General features: G+C 40.6%; 1 protein-coding gene across 1 annotated transcript; it reads left to right on the top strand.

Moving 5' to 3' along the window:
* Positions 1 to 2,254: 2,254 nt before the first annotated feature.
* On the top strand, positions 2,255 to 22,459 carry LOC148733847 (uncharacterized). The gene is made up of 13 exons (XM_088758172.1): positions 2,255 to 3,805; positions 4,148 to 4,213; positions 4,472 to 4,543; positions 6,468 to 6,539; positions 6,968 to 7,039; positions 7,561 to 7,632; positions 9,021 to 9,092; positions 14,035 to 14,106; positions 14,983 to 15,039; positions 16,088 to 16,299; positions 17,436 to 17,555; positions 18,392 to 19,903; positions 20,320 to 22,459. Coding segments are annotated over exons 2-12 (1,470 nt in total). The 5' UTR covers positions 2,255 to 3,805; positions 4,148 to 4,211; the 3' UTR covers positions 19,039 to 19,903; positions 20,320 to 22,459.
* The last annotated feature ends 748 nt before the right edge of the window (positions 22,460 to 23,207 follow it).

Genomic DNA, 23,207 nt, shown 5'->3' with positions numbered 1-23,207 from the left:
ATCCGGAAATGCTTTGATTTTGCTTCACTACGTAAACTCTGATTGGTTTAAAAAACTCACACCATGTATGAAGACTGTCGGAGGGTTATTCGATGTACGAGACTTTAGTTTCTGCAAGAAATACCATTGAACCGCTAAATAAGTAACTATAGCTAACTACAAGGAAGGTTGTTGGTGCTGAACATATACCCAAAAATAATAGTTAGACTTGAACTGAGCACTGTACTTAAAAAACACCATGGGACTTCACTTGACATCTGGAAGTGAAATAACTTATTCTCAGTTTTTCAACAAAGCAAAAAGCAAAGTCCTTCTTTAAGCCAAGTGACCCATTAAGAACCAGCACTTACAAACTTTTCGTCTGGTTTCTATAGCATAAAGTGACTAGGGATAATGCTACACCCCCCATCCCCCACATGGGATCCTATGCTATCCTATGCAAACCGCCTCCCGGTTAGCTCAATAGATAGAGCGCTGGACTGTTGTGCGAGAGGTCGACGGTTCGAGCCCCGTCCGGACCAACACTCAGGGTCTTAAAATAATCGAGAAGAATTTGCTACCTTTCTATAACGTCAAGAAATGGTTAGATATTGTAGTCTTCTCTGATAGGGACGAATAAATGGAGTTCCCGTCTCCTGTAGGGTTGGGGTAGGAGACGTTAATTTCCCACACATGAGATCACTGTGTGATGGATGTCCTCCCTTGGGGTGGGATGGGTGGGATGGGTGGGAGGGTGTACTAGCACGTATGGTTCGTATGTTTCTTTCTAGTCCTACCCCACTGCAAAAAAGTAATGCAGTGAAAATGGAGTAAATTAATCCATCGTAGCATATGTTACCCCACAACATTTAGTTGGGTTTCTCCAGCATGTAGCTGTTACCCAGTAATGTAATTGTCTGATGTATGTTGTCAGTATACAGTTGCTTAAAATATGCTTGACATTTCTGTTTAGGATAAGTACGCCATCATTCACTTACAGTGTGACCAATTTGATTCTTCTTAGCATTTTTACACTTTCATCCTGTTCATTTGCCACTTGGGGCAGTCCCTCATTCCTCACGCGTACGCGTGTTAACAACCCCTTTGATTTTTCCCTGAGGGTTTTAAGAGCCACCGACCGTAAATATCGAGAATCCGCCGACCGTTGCAAAATTTCGTAGTTCATTCATCAAAAAAAAAACTTTGAGGGAATAAACTAAAAAGATAAAGCTCTAAGAGCGTGTCCACGAGAAAACCAGGCAGATCCGGGCAGAACCGGGCAGAACCAGGCAGAACCGGGCGGAACCGGACAGAACCGGGGAGAATCGGGTAGAACCGGGTAGAACCGGGCAGAACCGGGCAGAACTGGGCAGGGACGATAAACCTCAAATCACCGATTTGGCTCAAACTTGGCATAAATGCTAAGTATCATCAGTTAACAAATGTGTGAAAATAATAGTTCAAGGTATTTGATTCTCTGGGAGATATAGGTTCCCCTGCGAAGACCTCCATTTCCTGCATTTTTTGTATAATCAATTAGCTTACTTTGCATTGCTGCTGTGAAAAACTGAAAATCCATCTGCGAATTCAATCAACTGGGCTGTATTTTATATCAGACCTCTAGGAAACTGAATTTTTTTAACTTTTTCATTTCATTTCTTCCCTTACCTCTCGCTTAAGTTTAGACGACTTTTTCTGGTTTAACAAAGTCTGAAAATAAGGGTATTTCAAGACCCAATATCTCCGACGAGCAACCACTTCTGATCATTATTCCTATATGGTCAGTGAAAGCCATCACTAGACTTCTAAAATCAGTGTCAAAATTTTTGGGAATTTCATTTCAAAGTTGGTGCTGACGTGAAATTTACATATACTTCCCGCTTTCTAGTCCATATCATCAAAAATCCGTACACCTCGTCTTTGTTTTATGAACTTAAAATAACTTGAAATTTACATGAAATCTCCCAGAGAATATCGTTTATACTTGGACGAGGAGAGAACATTTGAATAGCGCAAGTTGAGCCATTTTTGAGAAATTTTTTCCGCAGCCATATTTGGATTATTCTCGAGGAAACGCAGCAGTTGACGATGAACATTAAGGGCGCATGTAGTCGAACTTTCTGACAAAATAAATCCAGGAGAAATCTTGATAGTACATAAAAGTCTCTGTGGTGCCTCAGTTGCAACTTTTGGCTTGACATCATTTGTTAGAGAAGTAGCCATTCTGTCAGCAATTTTAATGCACCAGATTCGATTTGCTTCGTTGCCTTGTTGAAAATTTAACCGCACACGGAGCTCTCGGAAAGATCCACCTAAATAATTGGTCTTTTACGGTGTGATACTTATCGGCTTACATGATATGTGTTGGTGGCAAAAAGATTATTTGATGCCTCAAACGCTAATGTTACTCAATAGGACAATCGGCCATATTTTATCAGATCGCGCCTGCAATATTGTTCAACGCTCATCTTTGACATTCATTTTGTATGTTGTATTTCTAGTCTACAAAGTTTAAAATGTAACAAAGATTTACAGCTACCAAAGTATTTGATTTGTTATTTGTTAAGCTTAAGATCGATAGTTGCTGGTTCACCGAAAAACAAATAAGCTGGTGATATATTGGTCTCCTAGCAGCACAGGGAAAAAAAAGAAAATAGTTAAAAAAACTGACACGTATATAGAAATCGCTTATATATTTTATCCGAGGTTTTATGCATATATTTGATATATAATCTCTTGCAGTGTACTGTCATATCATATCTGGCCTCGGAGTGCCTAAGATATTCTGGAGGCCTCTTTGCCCCGGACACATTGTAATTGAATATATGACATACACGCTCAACCGCTGAATAATATTGCCGGCTTGGTAAAGGATGGAGTTGATCTCGTAGACGGAGGAACAAGGGGAACTAGTGATCCCTTTGCAGCCTTCCAACATTGTATGAGTTTGGAAATCAGCAGTGTCTATTTTCAGTAAAGGACAAGGATGCATCAATGTCAAAGTTATCCAATTCAGTGAAAAATGATAATGGGATCAGTTTGAAAGAAGACGTCTATCAGACTTTAATGCCACAGTGCTAGTCACACTACCACCGACTTTCTGTGGTCGAATATCCTACCCAAGACATAAGTTTACTTCCCACCTTTGCGGTTACCCTTATGAAAAAAGTCATACGCGTGCTACTTTCATTAAATCCTTGCAAACTATACTTCAGAAGAAAGCGTAATAAATGAAAACTAAGATAAAAATATAATTGAGGTGAGTTTTCCTTTTAGGTTATCTGGGCGGAGGCGACGCTGGCTTCATCAAAGAAGCCAATGAAAGAGCTCGTAGTTTGTTTGTCTTTTTTTTCTTTATAATTTCCATGCTTCCGAGAACAGTTAAAGAAAACTCTTATCTAAAGGGTTTTTGCTCAGGCAAAATGAACGACAGAGGCTGCGTGAGAATGCAGTTTGAAAGCGATTTTTAAAACCTCTGAGACCTAGACTAAGCGGGCCTTGGGTTTTTCCTATCAGTTGATAGTTTGATTGTCAGCTCTCGGCCCTCTTGACACTGCTTTGTTCAGATAATCAGACCTAATATTTTGAATATTATAAAGATATCGATGAAAATCTTTAAACACATTCTAAGAGCACAGAGTGTACCTAGCTAAAGTATCTGCAGTTTCGAATTTGGACATAACTCAGTATAATCACTCAATGGAAGTAAATTTTGAACGTTATCGTTTTCACGAGTCTTACTTATTTTCCGCAGGCGCCTGGATAAAAACCAAATTAGAACAATAGAGGATGGAACGTTCAAGCGCTTCACAAAAATACCAGAATTGTAAGTACGAAACGACATTCTCATTATGAAATTAACTCTCGCAAATAAATTGTGGTTATTTAAACAGGAGTCGAGGTTTAATTTCTGAAACCATATGACTAGCTAAAACGTAGTTGCTGCATGGTTAAGACAAGTGCCTTTGCACCCAATTTGAATTACTCTGGCTGAGATAGATCTCATTCCGTAAATTTAAATTTGGTTTTCCGGCGTTGACTTGATCTCGAAGTGTATGCCATCGCACTAAAGACTAAGAGAGATGCTCCTCGAGGTCATTGTTTCGAATTTCTGATGAAGAAACTTTTACCATCTTTTACTAGTATGTTATTTCGATTTTCATTTTAGACACTTAGATGACAATAGGCTGGAATCTGTGCCCAAGTTACCTGGACTTAAAACACCGGGAGCTATGTAAGTTTGAATTCTTCTCGGTTATAGTGCTGCACTAAACACTGGAGTGTCATCTGGATTTACCTAATTCATTCAACTCTAGATCTGCAGCAGCCTTTTTCTGTTCGAAGAAAAATCTCATGAGAATAGAGAAAAAGGTCATTTTGCATACAGTTAAACCGATGTTTCAACTGTTTGCAAAATGAGTTATGGCTGTGCACATACATTAAATAGACAACATTCAATCAAGCTGTTGAAAATACTTTTATTGCGTTCTAGGATGTTCTCAGGAAATCAAATCGAAACACTCCATAAGGATGACTTTGGGAACTTAACTTTGCTCGTTGCTCTGTAAGCTCAACAAATCTCGCAATCATGAAACTCATACACATGTATTTGTTTTCCTAAGTTTATTACATAGTTAATGCATTTTAGACGCCTGTGCTTAGACGAAACTTTCAATGCACTCAGTCCCTTTGATATTATATTCATATCCCTAAGGAGTTCCACAGTTTCGATTTGTTTTTAACTGATGTTAGAAAATATCTGAAAATTTTACACTTTACGCAATGAAATGTTTGTCTATGCTGTTACTAACCTATCAATTAAAAAAACTATTTTTTTAAATGAATGCTCGAAACTCCCTGTCTGAGAAAGTGTTCCAGTGGCCAAGAGTGGTGGTCAACTGATTTTGCTGAAACTTGGCACAAAAGTTGAGTTGTCATATAATATTTCAAAACCCACTGGCTCACTTCTGTGACGGCTTGGTCTGGAGTTTCAGGGGGGTAGGGGCCTCATTTGTGGCTCGTAGTGCACCATATTCCAGTCTTCCAGGTGGCATTTCAAAAGGGCTATAGAAACTCCATTTCTAAATTGTGCTGTCAAACGAATTTGACCATGGAATGTACTAAAGTGGAGCTTTTTTTTTTTCACAAATGTAACATGCTTTGTTCCCAAGCAATTAGACAAAGAGGGGCCTAGGGCTACTGTTTGGTCAAATCTGAGGTCAAAATCACTACCCAAAATTGCCATTTTTCAAGAAACCATAATATTCACATGTCTTCCAGCATAACTTTCATACCAAATCCAGTATGTACTTGAGTGACCCATTTATCAAAATCAGTTGAGAAAAACTTGGCTTATTAAGGTTCGTTAGGTTTTTGGCTTAAAGTCTCCATGCACCTTTAAGGCCGAACAAAATGGAATTTTGAGCATAATTCATACTATGAACAGAAAAAGATTCTCGACATAGAGCCTTTATTTTGTATTTGGTGCGTGAAAATGAAACATTAAAGCTAAATCAGTGTCATTATTTAGAAATACCTCGACTCATGGCCTACAAATGCTCTAAGACGGTCTCTGACCAATGCTACAAACATCGGGTTTAGGAAAATAAAAATATTTTTTCCTTTGAAAACCTAGTAGCAAAATTAACCGATGGAGTTTTAAAGCACTTTCAAAATGCCACCGAAAGGATGAAGCTTTGGTGCTCCATAGGCCACAAATGGGAGCCCCCTTAAACTCCAAAACAAACAGTCAAGGAAGTGAATAAAGGCTGATAGTTTCTAAAGAAACTGTTTGGGGCTGCGTCGGTGGGGGTAACAAAATAATTTGAATATATCAACAAAGTTGAAATGGTAAATTGGCCACCGTTACGATTATAAAAGCTGACGTTTCGAGCATTAGCCCTTCGTCGGAGCGAAGTCAAAGAAGTCAGCCTAAGTGGGTTTTGAAATGTCTCATCACACCCAACTTTTGTACCAAGTCTGAGCCAAATCGATTGGCCACCACCTTTGGTCCCTGGAGCAATTTCTCGGGCAAGAACATTTAATAGCTTAATCGCGGACTTCTTATGGCCGACGTAGTAATTACGTGGAAATGTTTTGATAAATTAAAGTCGTTATCGTCATTATAAGTTACTGTTCGTAGTACCACAGATGTCGTTATCACTGTTATTACAAATATTTTCCTTATCATCATCACCTACTTTCGTAAGATAAACTTTGAAATTTTCGCTATATCAACTCAGTTGAAATTGTAAATTGGCCACCGTAATGAATAAAAAAGCTGACGTTTCGAGCGTTAGCCCTTCTTCATACGCTCTGACGTAGGGGTAACGCTCGAAACGTCAGCTTTTTTATTCGTTACGGTAGCCAATTTACAATTTTAACTGAGTGGATATCACCAAATTACCTTATTACCCCCTCTGACGCAGCACCACAGTTTCTTTCGAAACTTCAAGTTAACCTTTATTCATTTGAAATTTTCGCTTCAGGTTTTTCTCCTTCAACAAGCTTCAATACATACCAGATGGGGCTTTCAGTGGGTGCAAGGGCTTAATAGTCTTGTAGGTTAAACAGTTATCTACTCTTACAGTCAAACAATAATACTAATGATAATGAAATGCTGTGTCCAACATTTCTGATCTAATCTGATCTAGGAGGAACCCTTAATAGTAAGAAATTGCTCGGGTAAGATGAATTAAGCAGGGTTGTTTAAAATAATGCAGCATTATAAACTTGGTGGATAAGTTAAACGAACAGCGGAGAATGCATTCGTATGGAGTGACAGTGATTTGTAAATAAAAAGTACAGTTGGGAGAATTCGAGGTCGCACATGTAAAGATGCCATGAGATCTAGTCGCCGTTAGTCAGTAAGATTCTCAACTGAACAAAATTTTTGACTCTCAGTGGTGGGACTGAGTACATGCTAAGAAGAAATTCGTTGGGGATGAATGTTTCTTCATTGTTATTATTTTCTTTTCTTGTCTGAAAGGCTTTTAAATTTTAACAACATCACCGACATCAGCCCAAGCACATTTACCGGACTAACAAATTTACGTCTCCTGTAAGTTTTAAGATGATTCATACAAATATTACTTGCGTACAGAGTTTTTCTTGGTCCTAAATCTTACATTGTGTGGTTCATAATCCGTGAATGGAACATTTTTTATTGGACAAATAAATACCATTTACATTAATATTTTATACCATTAATCATTGAAAAATAAGTTCTCAGACACAGTCTCGGGCATACTGGGAGGAAGGTGATTTCTTGTGCTCTCAAAAACGGTGTCCAGAGCAGGAATTTTGAGAAGGGTTCATGAGAGCCCAAACTTTGAACCAGGTAATGTGTCATATAAAGATATTCATTAATCATAAGAATATATTTTTGTACCATAAAGCAAACGGATATTGCTTATTTCACACCTAGTGAGTTCTGAACTTGTTCAGCCAGCTAAAAAAAGTATTCTTGGGAGGATTAACTCTATAGATTTGACACTTCTATACTGTCTGCTAACTGGTTGCAACCCAAGAGCCTAAGAGCAATCATTACAGTCTTTGTATTTCTTCTTTTATTCTTAACAGAGGATTGATGGCCAACAACCTGAGAGTAATTCCTGATAATGCATTTGCTGATGCTAATACTTTAGAAGTCTTGTGAGTAGCTTACAATTAGAAAGGGTAATTTTAACATTCGTGGTCCATGGCTATAGAAAATACATTGGGGCTATACCCGCTTAAATTCGGCAACTCTTGAAAAGTGCCATACCTTCAATTTAATAATAATAATAATAATAATAATAATATCATCGAGTCTGACTTAAGCGCTCAACAAATGATAAGTGGGTAGCAATTTACAGCAAAAGATGCTCCATCACTAATACGGACACTGCTCAAAAACACGTAGCTCAATTAAAGTCGATACCTTTAATACGCTGTTTCTTCTCAAATTTTTAACGTCTTTTTTTCTCGTTGTTATCCAATAGTCTAAGGTTATGCCTTCTGTGAGTCTCGATTCTAGATACGCCAGTAGGATCCTTCTAATGGTCGTAGTATAATTCTTATTGCTTTGCCCGATCTTGACCTGGAGTTTTTTAAATTTTAAAAAGAAAGCATTTTGTTAACATCTCTCAGAATGCATCATTCCTAAGAATGCAAAATCAACTTTACTTAACGTGATTCGTTCATAGCCGTTAAGAGTGGCATCATAACGATGGACATGGACTGTAAGATTCAAACGTGCGTGACCTGTCACGTACGTGCGTTACTGTTGATTTAAATTTTAACCCTTATCTTCATGTGACTCGTTTGATTACACTTTCAAGTTCTCGTTTTTCAATGGACAATATATTCTGTGTTACCTTTGTTGCGGCAAGTTCTTATTCTAAATCATCGTGTATTTCACTCGGCTCGTTTACGTCAATAGGAGGACATATCCGTAAGTCTTTCGTCCTTTTTTCGTTTACATTTCCGTTGCTAATTTTCTTAGATCTATTGTAATTTGTAACGTAATTTTTCCTTTTAGTCGAACCATCATTACATCAATACATCATTTACATCATCTAAATCATTTACATCACCTTCTGCATGATCAGATGCGTTCAATTTACTCTCTCTGTGAGTGGCGAATAAATTTTCTCTTTTTAAATCAACTCTTTGCTGGAGTCTACATGCTAGGACTCTTTGCTGGAGTCTACATGCTAGGACTCTTTGCTGGAGTCTACATGCTAGGACTCTTTGCTGGAGTCTACATGCTAGGTATCTTTGCTGGAGTCTACATGCTAGGACTCTTTTTTGGAGTCTACATGCTAGGACTCTTTGCTGGAGTCTACATGCTAGGACTCTTTGCGGAGTCTACATGCATGGATCGATAGCTTAGTAACTGTCACCCCCATCAACTGATGAACAACAATCTCCAATAGATACGAGTCTTCTATGTATGCAAGGTTGTTTAAAAAGTGCCGGAATATTTACAGAAAAAAAGACTAAACAAACAAGAGCGTCAGGAATGCGATTTAATCCGTCGTATGCGTTACTGTTGACAGGTTTCTTCACGGTAACAAAATCAAGCAAATAAATGGTAACCCCTTTAATGGCTTATCTCACCTTCAAACATTGTAAGTTGTCCAATCAACGTTCCATTATTTTAACGTATTTGTTCTGTTACACCGAAAACACATATCGCAAATCCAATTCTTATTTAAATCTAATAAAACTTGAAACGCGGACAGGATAGTGTAATGGAGGGTAAGTGGCTTAGAATACAGGCGAGTGCTCTACTCGAACGTTTCTTTAATTCATGCTTTCACTACTATCTATGTACACTCTCTTGCCTAGCTCGCCTCGTGCGTTAACATCCGGGCACTAGCGTATGACCGTATTAGGTAACGACACTACATCTCTCCCCTCTTTGAAACAAAAACCCGCCTAGCATGATATGCGACTTAAAAGGAAACAAAACAAATTGAAACGACTTTCTAGCGGTTTCAAAGTCCCTAAGGCCTAACAGGATTGCAAAAGTGTTCCATGTTTCTAAGACTCAAAGGAGTCCAAACACAACTCTAAACAAAGTCTCCAACAGTTCACGTAGTGTCCGCTTTTCAGCCACAAACATAGTCGTCCAACTTGACTGGGCGCGTTCGCACACGCAGCGGATAGCGTCTCGACGGTAGGACATCAGATTGCATCGGTGCATTTGCGGCTTCAGGTGTAACAGGTGTACCGTCAACGGGATCCTTGCCGGTCTCTGCAGTAGCGTTTTCTTCTGCTGCCACAGGGACATTCTTGAAGAACGAAGAGTTCCTTGTCACCTGAACGCCATTGTCATCTTGTGCAGTCACCATGGATCCTTTCTTCGCTACGACGATGTGCGGCCTGGGGTCATACGGCGTGTCACTTTTCTTCTTAGAGTCGTCTCTCTTGACAAGCACCGTGTCGCCTTCTTTGACGGTTGACGGCTTTACATAACGCTTGTTGTCTGCGTGCTTCTTAATCTTAGCCTTCGCTGACCGATCACGTTCTCGGATCTCCAGGTCTGAGTGGGGTGTTGTCAACTCGGGAAGTTTCGTCTTCATCGGTCTTCCAAATAGTGCCGTTGCTGGAGCCACTCTCGTTGTACTGTGTGGTGTGGCGCGGTAGTTTCTTAGTAGCCTGTTCAGCTCCTGTTTGGGGTTCTTACATTCTAACTTCGCTGTCTTGATGACTTTCTTTACGGTGCGCACAAATCGTTCGACTTCTCCATTTGCTCTGGCCCATTTTGGAGTGACTTTTCGATGCTTGAAGCCAAGGTCGTCTGCAAATGACGCAAATTCCTTGCTGTTGAACGGGGGACCGTTGTCGGACTTGACTACGTCTGGAACTCCAAATTCCGAGAACACTTTGTCTAGCTTAGGTATTACCATTGCTGCTGAGGTCGATTTTACTATCTCTACCACTGGGTATCTGGAGTAGTCGTCCGTAACCATAAGTAGGTACTCTTGATTCGGCAGGTTAGCAAAGTCCACACTGAGTTCTTTCCATGGAGCTGCTGGGAGTGGTGACATCTGTAGGGGTTCTCTCTTGCATTCAGGAGTAGTGATCAGGCATGCGCTGCATGACCTAACTTTGCTTTCCACCAGTTTGTCGATGTTCGGGAACCAGACTTTCTCGCGCAATAGAGACTTGGTTTTTACGAGCCCTTGATGGCCTTCATGCGCTAGGTTAACCACGTGTTCCTGTAAACTCTTTGGGATAATTATGCGGGTTCCACGTAGGATGAGGTTGCCTGACGCACGCACCGCTAGCTCGTCCTTCACTCTTTCTAGGAGTCGAAACTCGGTAGGGTTGACACCAGGGCGTTTGACTACAAGGTGCCAGTTGCCTTTCGCGATAGCCTCGGCTATGCCTTGGAGGGTGGCATCGGCTTGAGTAGCTGCTTCGATGTCTTGTGTCTTCAGAGCTTTGGGAGTCGAAGTAGTCGCTAGGTAATTGATGTACTCCTCCGCTATTTTCTGCTGATGGGTCGTTTGGGCTGCATTCTTTGCTGGGTGCCGTGACAAGTAGTCTGCCGGGTTTGTTTCACCTCTACTATACTTGACTGTGATCTGATATGGCTGAAGTCTTAGTGCCCATCTTTCAATTCGTGCGGGAGGCTTAGAACTTGGATTGCCATAGATGGTCACTAGGGGTTTATGGTCTGTGTAGACTGTAATAGGCTTCCCATAGACATACAAGTGTAAGTGTTCGCAAGCCCAAACCACGGCGAGGGCCTCCCGTTCTGTTTGCTGTACCGCTGTTCGGTTGCTGTAAGGGAACGACTTGCATAGGTGACCACATGTCTTTCTTTGGTCTTCTGGTCGACTTGTGAGAGAATGGCAGCTAAGCCCACTGGACTGGCATCAACCGAAATTTCTGTTTCCTTTTCCGGATCGAAATAGGCAGTGACGGGTGCGCTGGATAGTGCTTCTCTCAGCTGGTTAACTGCCCGGTCGTGCTCTGTTGTCCAACACCACGGTTGGTCCTTGTGGGTCAGCTTGCGTAGGGGCTCAGTTTTAGTGGCGTAATCTGGGATAAATCTTGAACAGTAGTTTGTCATCCCCAGCAGGCTGCGAACCTCTGATGCTGTGGATGGTGTCGAAAGATTGACCACTTCTTCAACTTTCTTCCGGTCTGGTGCTATGTCATCTTTAGAGAACACGTACCCAAAGAATTCCAACTTGTCCTTGCTGTACTCACACTTTCCTTTGTTGAGGGTCAGGCCTTTCTCTCTTAAACGCTGGAACACAGCCCTTAGGTTCTGATCATGTTCTTCGTGGGACTTGCCAAAGACCAGGATGTCGTCACTGATGTTTTTCGCACCATCAATGCCTTCCAGAGTCTCTCGGATCACATTTTGGAAGATCTCAGCTGCACTTGATATTCCAAAGTTGAGACGCTTGTAGCGCATTAAGCCCATGTGGGTACCAAAGGTGGTGATGTATCGGGACTCAGGTGCCAATTCGAGCTGGTTGTAACCCTGGTTAAGATCTAGTTTGGTAAAGACCTTAGCTCCGTTCAAGTCTCCAATCATCTCTTTGATAGTGGGTGTGACGTGACGCTCGCGTCTTATCGCCTTGTTCGCCTGGCGCATATCCACGCACACGCGTACCTTGCCTGGAGATTTTGGCTTCGGAGCTACCACTATAGGAGACACCCAGGGTGTGGGGCCTTCGATACGTTCAATCACACCTAACTCTTCATCGCGTTGTAACTGCTCTTCTAACTGCTTACGCACATGGAAAGGGACTCTTCTGTGCGGTTGTGCAACAGGTGGTACGTTTTCGTCGATGTGCAGCTTTATCTGGTAGTTCTTGAGCTTGCCTAATCCATGGAACAGGTCATCGTATTCCTTAATCAGATTTTCTGGCGCATTTGTTCCCGCTCTTATCGGTTGGCCTCCGATTTGCTGAACAGTTTGAAGTAGGTTAAGCCCTTGTGAAGCCCTCCAGCTTAGCAGGGAGCCACCAGATCCTTTTATAACATATAACCTGTCACTAAGCTTCTTTGTTTCTGACTCGAGTGCGGTGGTGAATTTTCCAAGGACACGAAGGGGAGCCTTTGATTGGTAACCATATATCTTTACGCTGCTTGGCTCGAGGTTAGGGCGGTTGGGTAGCCTGCGGTACTCCTTCTCATCCAGAATGTTAATACTTGCTCCAGAGTCTGCCATCATTGTCACAGGTGTGCCACACACTTTAATCTTAAAGAAGGGTTGATCTTTCAATGCCTTTGTGCCTAGAGAGAAGGTGTATACTTCCTCTTCGTCGCTCGACTCTTCTTCACCAACTTTGTGTAAGGTGGAACGGCGTGTGTTCCTTGATTCACCTTTGTCCTTGGATTGGCATACGGCCTCAAAGTGGTTCAATTTTACACAGCTTCGGCAGATGGCCCGATAGGCTGGGCAGGATGTTTTCCCTCCACGATGGGGGTAATTACCACCACAATTCCGGCATTTTGGGCTTGATTTCCGTTCTTCGTGACCACCGTTGCGTGATTTCCGGTCACGTGGTTTCTTCTCGGTTTGACATCCGCCATCTTTGTTTGATTTCCGATCCCTTCGCCTTCGATTCCCATGTCGTGAAGACAAACTGTTTACCGATTGATTCTCCTCAATGTTAGCGGCTTGTGTTTTGGAAAGTTCCATGGACCTTCCAGCATCCAGCAGTTGTGTCAGGGTGTACGCTGGATTCTCGAGTGCTTTCGTACGCAGCTTGTGAGAACTGCAGCTTTGAACTATTTGGGTTTTGATCTCACGATCTACATCATCAAATTCACAAGTAGCGGCCAACTGTCTCAGCCTGGTGTGAAATGCTGAGATGGTTTCATTGCTTTCTTGCTTGGCTTGACGAAAAACGTAAATTTCGTACTCACGGTTTTGTTTGGGAGTGAAATAAATCGTCAAGGCTTGCACGGCTTTTTCAAGCGGATCATCATCTTCTCCCACTGTCGTGTTGGGGAGCGTGTCAAAAATTTCGTTCGTCGCTGCGCCGGCATAGTGGAGTAGAAGAGCTCTTTGTCTTCGCTTATTCGTCACGTTCATTGGGACCAGTAGGTTGCGGAATCTCGAGAGCCATTTCTTCCATCGTGTAGCTTGTGTGCTCGTTTCAGAGACATCAAACTCGGGAAATGCGGGTAGCGCTGTGGCCATGTCTCTCACGCGTCTTTGGTATGAAGATCGTCTAAAATCATACGCTGTGTTGGGATCTGAATCCTCGTCGCCAATGTAATGGAGGGTAAGTGGCTTAGAATACAGGCGAGTGCTCTACTCGAACGTTTCTTTAATTCATGCTTTCACTACTATCTATGTACACTCTCTTGCCTAGCTCGCCTCGTGCGTTAACATCCGGGCACTAGCGTATGACCGTATTAGGTAACGACACTACAGATAGGACCCCGTCGCCAGACAATTTAGTTAAATATTCATTGACAAAAATCTAGCCCACAGTTTGTTAGCTATTGCAATGCATTTATGATAGTGAAACAAGCTCTTAATTATCTTGTTGATAATTATTGATAAATGTTAAACTCTTCCTTTTGTTTCAGGACGATTTTTGACAACCCACTGACAATGCTGCCACTTGAAATGTTTCATGATATGACACCAGGCATAAAAATGTAAGGAATGAAAAGTTATACACTTATTTGCGGCAATGATTTGTGTGTGTGTGCGTGAGTGTGTGTGTGTGTGTGTGTGTGTGTGTGTGTATGTGTGTGTGTGTGTGTGTGTGTGTGCGTACGTTTATGTCTTTGGTGTATTTTTCAGTTTTTCATTTCATGAAGTTATTGGTTACTTTTTCAAGAAATATTATTTTTTATGGCTTTCTCAATATGTTTCTTGGGGAACGCCTTCAGTGTCCTACGTCTTAAATTATTTGAGATGAATTTTATAGGCAGGTATCGAGGCTTGTGTCAGGGCAGTTTTAAGTGTAAGTCCTGCAACGTGGTAAAAAAAAACATTGAACGAGTATTATGGTGGTCATAGACTCGACTTAATCTAATTTAATTTACCAACTTAATTCACTCCATTTTCGCCGCTTTCATTTTTTGTAGTGGGGAAGGACTAGAAAGGAACATACGAACGATACGTGCTAGTCCACCCTCCCACCCATCCCACCCCAGGGGAGGACATCCATCACACAGTAATCTCGTGCGTGGGAAATTAACATATCTTACCCCAACCCTGCAGGAGACGGACCACCATTTATTCGTCTCTGTCCGAGAAGACCAGAGTATCTAACCATTTCTTGATGTTATAGAAAGGTAGCAAATTCTTCTCAATTATTTCAAACCCTGAGTGTTGGTCCGGCCGGGGCTCGAACCCTCGACCTCCCGCACAAAAGTCCAGGCTCTATCCATCAAACTAGCCGGGAGACTTAAATCACAAAGATTCTTTCCTCTAAAAATACGTAGGTCAATGACTAAATAAAAATTATTATTCATCAAAATTTTATCCATTCCAACTTTGAAAAAACAATTTAATTTTGCTTCCAGCGCAGTTTCATGCAAAATTCTTGAGGGATTTATTCCAGGAAATTACACTGCTCGTATGTAAGTAACTGTTATGGTGCAGTTATACTGCAAATGGTCTTGTCTGATTAAAGGAATGAAGTGGTGACGGTCTTTCATACTAGTTTCCGTTTAGGTTTGTAACTAATATAACGCACGCTATGACCTTTTCAAGAAGCAGGGCAAACTAAGACTTTGCGCTTATGTGGTCCCTATGAGGGTTGTTATGGATAACTCAACTACTAAAAGACAAAACTCCCTTAAGGAGAGAAGGAGGGTCTAATGGTGGAGGGGGGGGGTGGACAGTTGACGTTTATTTTTTGAAATGTCGTTTATAAAGGGAACAGGACGAACGAATTTGGCTGTAATTTTTCATAATGACGCGTTTGTAAAGAGCTGTTAATTTATAACACCTTTTATCGATAAATGACTAACGTTTTACAACACCTGAAGTGTTTCCACACCCGAAGTGAGTTATGTCGCTCACCAGTTTTACTCGTGACTAGAAGTTAAAGGACTTTCCAGGAAGTATTTTTACGATGTACCAGAACTTTTATTTATAAACAACAGAACTTGACCCCAATTAAGACAAGTGTTTAGTTCTTAATTGAGGATATCTTAGACATTTGACGGCTGACAATGGCTGGCTTATTTGACGGTTGACACTAAAAATATTGCGTTTTTGACAGTTGACGGTTAAAAGTTTGGACTTTTGATGGTTGACGGTTAACCCCATTGAGACCCTCTTTGAGGATTGTCAGCTGGTTCGGGCTCTATGGAAGCAAACTTTTTTTTATGTGAATTCTATATAAATAGGAAATTTGTGCTCCAGGAGTTCCTAAGTTTGTGTCAACCTCTTGAAAAATATCCTCCCTATCTCTGTCTTTGTCGTTGGGTTCATTCGGTTCCCTAAAGTGTCCGACCAACATTCATGGCATGAAGATTATTACGGGATGTTGTATGCACTGGAAGAAGGAAATGTGTATTTCCTTGACCAGGGAAATTAATTTTTTGAATTTAAATTGTTACATTTCTTATGCATTTTGTATTAGCACTGATCCAAAAATGTCGGTTTTTTTTTTTTCAAAAGCATTTGCGCCCCATCTGAATCGTTCTTTACAATTCTGACCAGCAAAGCCGCAGCGAGTGGACAAGTTGTAGCGTCTCTTGAACATTCGGGCTTCACATGTGATTATTGTCATCCTAATAAATGGTGGTTCGAATGTGAGGACTGCTGTAGGAACTGCTCCTTTTGCGTGGCTGGTACCTATAGCAGTGGCACATGCAGAACATGTCCAGCAGGTGATACTTTTTTATCTTTTTTTTTTAATTCTTCTGTGGATATAATAATTAGTTAAATCAATGGACAAATGATCAGGCGGTATGACGTGATCACCAATTGTTTTACATTAAGACAAAGTCTGGGGGGGGGGGGGGGCAGGCAATGAACATAAACTCCGTCCAGCAAGTTTCGCTATAACCTGTCTAGCGAGAGTCAATATTAAGTACTAGTCTCTGTAAGAATGACACAAGTTAAGAAATAGAAATTTTCAGTTGCTCATTCCACCGCCCAGTTAGCCCAATGGATAGTGCGCTGGAATGTTGTGCGGGAGGTCGAGGGTTCGAGCCCCGGCCGGACCAGCACTCAAGGTCTTAAAATATTCGAGTAGGATTAACTACCTTTCTATAACATCAAGAAATGGTTAGATATTCTAGTCTTCTCTGATAGAGACGAATAAATGGAGGTCCCGTCTCCTCCAGGGTTGGGGCAGGAGACGTTAATTTCTCACAAACGAGATTACTGTGAGATGGGTGTCCTTCCCTGGGGTGGGATGGTGGGATGCACAGGCCCCCATTTAAACCAGCTTCAAGCTGAACTGGGTTTGCCTGTTTAAATATCGTAAATACATACATACATACATACATACATACATATATATATACATACATACATACAAGAAATTGAACTCAGCAATGTTAATATTAATTTAACTTTCGTTACAAAGTTAAGAAATTATATTCATTTCTTTAAAACACAAATAATGAGTTGCTCTTGAATCGAAATATAGGTTCGCGTGACAAAATATTTGTAAAACTACAAAATGTATGAATTCCTGTAGAATTAGAAAGGACGTTCGCTCTTGAATCAGTAGACTGTTCATATGAAACATCTTAGAAAGCAGTAATTAGCGATCTCTTCATCCCCAGACTGGAGATAAATTAAGCGGAGTCTCCTGCTTCAAAAGTTGCTTTGTGTAATTTGGGAAGTTCCAGGAAGCGGTAGATATTGCCTTTGACCCCTTATAATCTTAGATGTAGCCAGTATGACCTTCGATATATAGATTTCATCGATTACCTACCAGTCCAAATCTAGTTTAGGGAGGAATTTGCATTCAAAAGGACATTCTCATCATAAAGTTTCTCTTAATTAACTTCAGGTGGCTTTTATCAAGATGAAATGGGTCAAGGAAGATGTAAGAATTGTAGCACGGGTACATATGTTCCAGAATCGCGTCATCCAGGAAAATCTCCCACTGATTGTCTTGCATGTCCATATGGTGAGGATCATACCAAGGTTTACAAATAGGCGATTAGTAATATTGCTGATGAGTATGAAAGATGCGCCGTTACAAAAATTTAAGTAGATAGTACAGTTCTGTCCCTTTACTTCAACAAATTAAAGGCATTGGTTTCTTTAGAGCTTTTGATACCCAAACCTCATCGGGGTTTTCTTCAGGAAATTCATTCCCGCGATCAGTGCATAACGGACTGGCAAATGCACACCAAAGCAGTATTGCGTTTCCTGTGACGGGAAAAGCTAACTTTATCAGGTGTTCCAGCAAGTGCTGGCCACTGACCAATGACCCGGCAGCTTCACCCTTGATCCCTGAGAGTGACAATTATCTAATTTCTCCTCGCATTATCAGCCCTGAATCGTTCATTCATTAAGGGCAGGAGAATAAAGGGAATAGTCGCCAACTGAAGAAACTCTTGATTGTTAAGCAAATTCTCCGGGTCAGCACCTTAGGAAATGCATGGACAACAGTATGGAGAAAAGGCATATTGATGTTAGCGTGTACAGGGTTAAGGCAAAACGTCTGTCTTGAAAGTCAGTTTTCACATTTTAATTTATGTTTCCTTTATTCTCCTTGTTTTAATTCTTTCCTAATATTTTTGGGGGAATTCTTTTAATTACCTCGACAACGTGTAAATACCTATAGATTTTCGAAAGAAAAGTAGAGTGGACCCTAAGCCCTTTGGCTGCTTGAACTAGTTACACTCAAGTCGAAGATCGGTCTACATGATGCAGAGGATTGCCTTCTTCTGGCTATATTACCAAAAACTTTAATCCTAGTTAATTTGATGCATGGTGCATTTTCTTTCTTCCCAATAGGAACCCAAACTAATCAGACGGCTGGTTACCGTGCTTGCAGATGTCTTCATAATTTCTACCGCTTGGATCGTTTCGGCCCTTGTACGCTCTGTCCAGATCATGGAATGAACTGTAAAAACGACACAGCGATATTGGCCCCGGGTTACTTCTGGAAGTGGAACAACACGGACGTAATGGAGAAATACTCCAGTTTTGTGGCCAACACTCACATCGCCACACCTGAATACGACAAGAACTTTATTACATTCGAAGGACTGTTACCAAAGTCCCTCAAGTGCCCCTATCCAGACTCGTGCAAAGGCGGAATCAACTCATCTTGTAACACAGGATATCGAGGTACTCTCTGTGCAATCTGCTCCTACAACCACTACTTCCGATTTAACAGCTGCTTGCAATGTCCCAATATGTTAATCACAATCATCTCGTGTACGATAATAGTTGTCATCTTTGTTCTTCTGTTTGCGTTGGTTCTTTGGGGAGACTCAAAACGTACCCAAGACGATCGTACCGTTGCAGACGTTATCATGTCTTGTGCCAAGATCGTGATTGGATTTTATCAAGTGGTCACCGGTATTTATTCGGCATTGGCACGGGTCCAGTGGCCTGTGGTACTTGTCTCCATGGAAAAATACTTGAAGTTTTTTTAGGGAAACATATTACAATTTGCACCATTAAGCTGCATACATCCCCAACTTCGAGTGGACCCATTCATCCAATTTGTTGCAGCCATTGCCATTAACGTTACAGTTGTTTGCTTGATGCTACTGTATATATCCTTAAAGAAACTTTACATCAACAGCATGGATATCTTGATAAGCCAAAAGCTGCAGAAAATCTCAGCCATTAAGAAGTCATGTTATCGGAACATCTTCCTATTTCTTCTGTTGTCTTACCCAATGACAAGTAAGAAAATCATAAACATCCTACCCCTGCCTGGAGTCTGTGTGAATGTGTGCTTTACCTATGACGATCGCGATTGCATATCTCTCCTAAAAGCTGATTATTCCCTCCGGTGATTCACCACTCGACATAACGTGTTCTGGCTTATTGCAGCAGTATTTGCAGTATACCCTGTCATTTTTCCTCTCTTGCTTTTGTTTCCCATTTACAAATACCGCGAGTCTGGCACTAATAAAGAAATTGCTTTTGGTTTTAAAGTGTTCTTTGAAAATTATAAAGAGAAATATTGATACTGGGAGATAGTTGAGATGTACCGCAAACTGACCCTCGTTTCAGTCGTCCTATTGTTTGGTTCTGAAAGCCATTCTCAAATTGGCTTTGCCGTAATTGCAGCAAGTGCATCAGGAATTTCTTACACTCTTGTTCGACCCATAAAAAGCAAATTTGAAGATGGACTTCAAACCTTTGTGCTTTGGATAATATTCTTCAACGTTTGCCTCGGTGCAGTTTATTCCCAGCCCACCATCAAGCAGAATCAAAAAGGGAACAATTCCATTTTTGTGAATATCCTGTTCGTGGTTCTGAACAGCGCCGTGTTGTTCGTAGCCCTGGGTAAGGTTTTATTTTTTAAAAGCCCTTAGCTCTTTGTTACTTCGCTCTGTAATCATTTTTTTTTTATTTTCAATGAATAATGGGGTTTTAACCTACCCATCATAGTCATAAGGTGTGGTAGACGTTATTTTTTTCTCATTTATTGTTATTGTTGTTGTTTTATTTTTATTTGCAGTTTTCCTATTTTTTTTTTAACTACTTGTCTATGTTCGCTAGCATAGCAGCGTTAATTCTCGGTCCAGTCACATTCATACAGCCAGACATTTCTATAATCAAATTCGTCCATCATGCAGTATCTTTTTGAACGGATTGGTACATTCAGGAAGCCAAAAAACATGAAAACTATGGAATACTGACTAGGAGATTATCCATCATTATTGATATAATTTTTTTCCGATATATCTCCATTTTTTCAGTTAAAGGCCTCGTCCACCTGAAGTCTGCATGGAGAAATATTTCCCTCTGCCAAGTTGAAGGTCAACGGAGTAGACGGAAAAACTTAATGATCGCCCAACCACTGACGGAGGAACGATTCTTAGTTATCAATGACTAAGCACTTCAATTGTTACTGCTATATTGTGATATTTTTTTAGTGATAAACGTATTTAATGACTACTTCTTTTTAGTTTTTAATCCTCGAGGGATAGGTTAGCTTTACCCATTAAAACGAGTTCATAAAGTATTATCGCGCTCTTCAGAATGAATCTTTAGACGCATTACCTTCCTTTCCTCCACTGAATAGGAAGCTCCTCTGTCACTGGACTTGTATATTATAGGCAGGAACAGGTCTGAACATTGCTCGATGAGGAACTTCAAGCTACCAGGATGCCGCTTCCGTTGAACTCGAAGAACTATTTCTCTAGTGGAAAAATTGTTATTATGTTATTCTTTTTACAATGGGACATAAAAATGTTCAATAACGTGCTAGGTATACAAGAACCTATATAATGACGATATATAATGGTAGTAAGTCTCGCTATTTTGCGTCTCAGTTCTAATGAGTGCCAGTTCAGATCGTTCAGGAGGTTTGTAACTGTACCGGGTTCGCGCACATAGCAGTTTTTTCACGGATCTGGCGGCTCACCGCTAAACTCCTTCAATATCTTGACAGTGTTTTTGAGTATGTGGATCCCACACACTGCAGACGTATTCTAGACATGGGCGGACGAGGGTGAGATATGCCTGACTTTTAACACTTTCTGGACAGGAATAAAGATAATATCTGATGAAACCAAGGGACCGGTTAGCCTTCCCTATAATATTCTCTATATAAAAGCTCAAATTCAGATTGGAAGACAATTCAATTCCAAAGTAAGAATGGTGAGGTAAAGATTCCAGTGGAACCTCGTTTAATGTGTATTGATGGATGATTGGATTTTTTGATCGATAAACATCGCATTTCGGTGAATTAAAATTTTCGTAAAACTAAGCCATCTGGGGTTTGAAAACGGATCTTTTTACTCACAAGGAAGGTACGTTCTTTTAGTTTTCTAATTAAAATATAACATTTCTGTGCCTCATGTTTGTGAATTTTTTGAGGGAAAAAATCTACTAAGTAACACGAAGAAACAAAAACATCTTAGAATTTGCAATGCGTTTGAATCAGTTGTGATCAACTTTTAAAACTCTACCCACATGCGTAAATTATCGAGTAGAGAAGCCTTGACTGTGCTCTGTTCTATTAAAAAGCACGCAGGAAGTGGCTTGGGCACAAAATAAGTGTATGGAGAAGCCCTCGACTACGTCTCGTGTTTCTCCCCACCTCTGTTTTGTTTTTAAACACGAACTATGCATACTATACGAGTGTTAGTTGTGTTTGATTTTTATTACCATAAGTAAGGTTACGATCTATCTAAGCGTGAAAACCTTTAAAAGGGGTGCAACGACGTGCAACTCGCCTTGTTACCCGATTTTAGCTATAATGAACGCCTAAAATGTCTCAACCTGCTACCACTGGTTTACCGCAGAAAATTCAAAGATCTTTCAACTTGTATAAACTGAAGTGCGGGCATTGTAACTCTTCACTTAATTTGTATTTTGAATTTTGTTCAGATGAGAGATTAAGATCACATGCAAGTAATAAACTAAAAATTAATAGATTCAGAACGGAACTCTTTAAGGGAACATTTTTTAATAGGATTCTGTGTCTATGGAACAATCTGCCTGATGCATTGAAGACGGCCAACAGTAGTGTTTCTTCTTTTAAGAGACTATGCACTTTTTTTATAACGATAGGGTTTTCGACCCTGAGCACCCCTGTACCACCTAGGCTAAACCAGCACTTGGTTAGTAAGGTTGTTAGTTAGTTAGTTAGTTAGTTAGTTAGATTACTCAGTTAGGTAGTTAGCAGCTAGCTAGTTACATACCTTGATACCTTTTATATATCCGTATATTTTCTTCATAATGGGTTGATTATTACGTATGGCTCGTCAGTTCCCTTCTAGTCTTCCCCACTGCCTTGTTATGTAATCCAATTTGTTATTATTGTGTGTTCTTTTGTTTGTTTTTTTTTCCCATGTAATTGCAGTGAAATGGAATAAATTAAATTAAAACTCAGACTGTCAATTTTGTTTCCCCTTTGAGGATTTTCGTCTTTGCATCCGTCATAATAATTCAAGTTACGGTGCTTGGCATATTTCCAAACCTTTGTTTTGTTCTTTTTGCTGCTACTAGACTGCTCCCTTTTTCCGAAATTCCCTTTCAGTGAACGAAAAAAAGCTAGACATTGGCAGATGGCGGGACGGCTTTAGCTAATTTCCATGCTATAGACTTTGACAGAGCCGCCCATCCAATAAATGTCAGCTCGCGTTGTATCCGAACTTTATTACAATTTTTCTATTCTTAGATAGATCATGAAGTACCGATCTCTCATGTTTAACGGACATCAACTCACCATGTGTGAATATTAGGCCAGCGTCAACGTTAACTCCAAAAGTAGTGAAAGGCCATGGAGAAAATTTCCATTTTTTGTCTTATCGCACTAGCCTGTGAAGAATACAAGAAGTAAAATGGTTTAAACCCAGGAGTCATGTTTGATGGTGTGAGTCAGCTCTTCCGGGTGAGATTGGTACTGGGGATTGTTGGCCGTGGTAAAAGCTGACTTTTCGGACATCTTCGTACTTCGAAGTCTCTATCTGAGTTGAGTCCCGTCAATACATATTGACTTCCGCTGAGATTGTCACGTCGAAACCTCAATCCATTTAGGGACTACTCTCACGTGGGTGATCGGACCTCTCGATATGAAAATGCAAGTATTGACCTTATTGTGGCTTTTAATATTTGAAAAACATTTGCAACATTGAAA

This window comes from Stylophora pistillata, chromosome 4, assembly GCF_964205215.1.
Source record: "Stylophora pistillata chromosome 4, jaStyPist1.2, whole genome shotgun sequence".
NCBI classification, from domain to species: domain Eukaryota; kingdom Metazoa; phylum Cnidaria; class Anthozoa; order Scleractinia; family Pocilloporidae; genus Stylophora; species Stylophora pistillata.
The sequence above is the reverse complement of the archived record's forward strand: the minus strand, read 5'-3'. Positions and strand labels throughout refer to the sequence as shown.

Coding starts and splice junctions, on each gene's coding strand:
- LOC148733847 (XM_088758172.1), top strand. Junction 6,540..6,967: donor TGCAAGGGCTTAATAGTCTT/GTAGGTTAAACA, acceptor CTTGTCTGAAAG/GCTTTTAAATTTTAACAACA. Junction 15,040..16,087: donor GGAAATTACACTGCTCGTAT/GTAAGTAACTGT, acceptor TTTTTTCAAAAG/CATTTGCGCCCCATCTGAAT.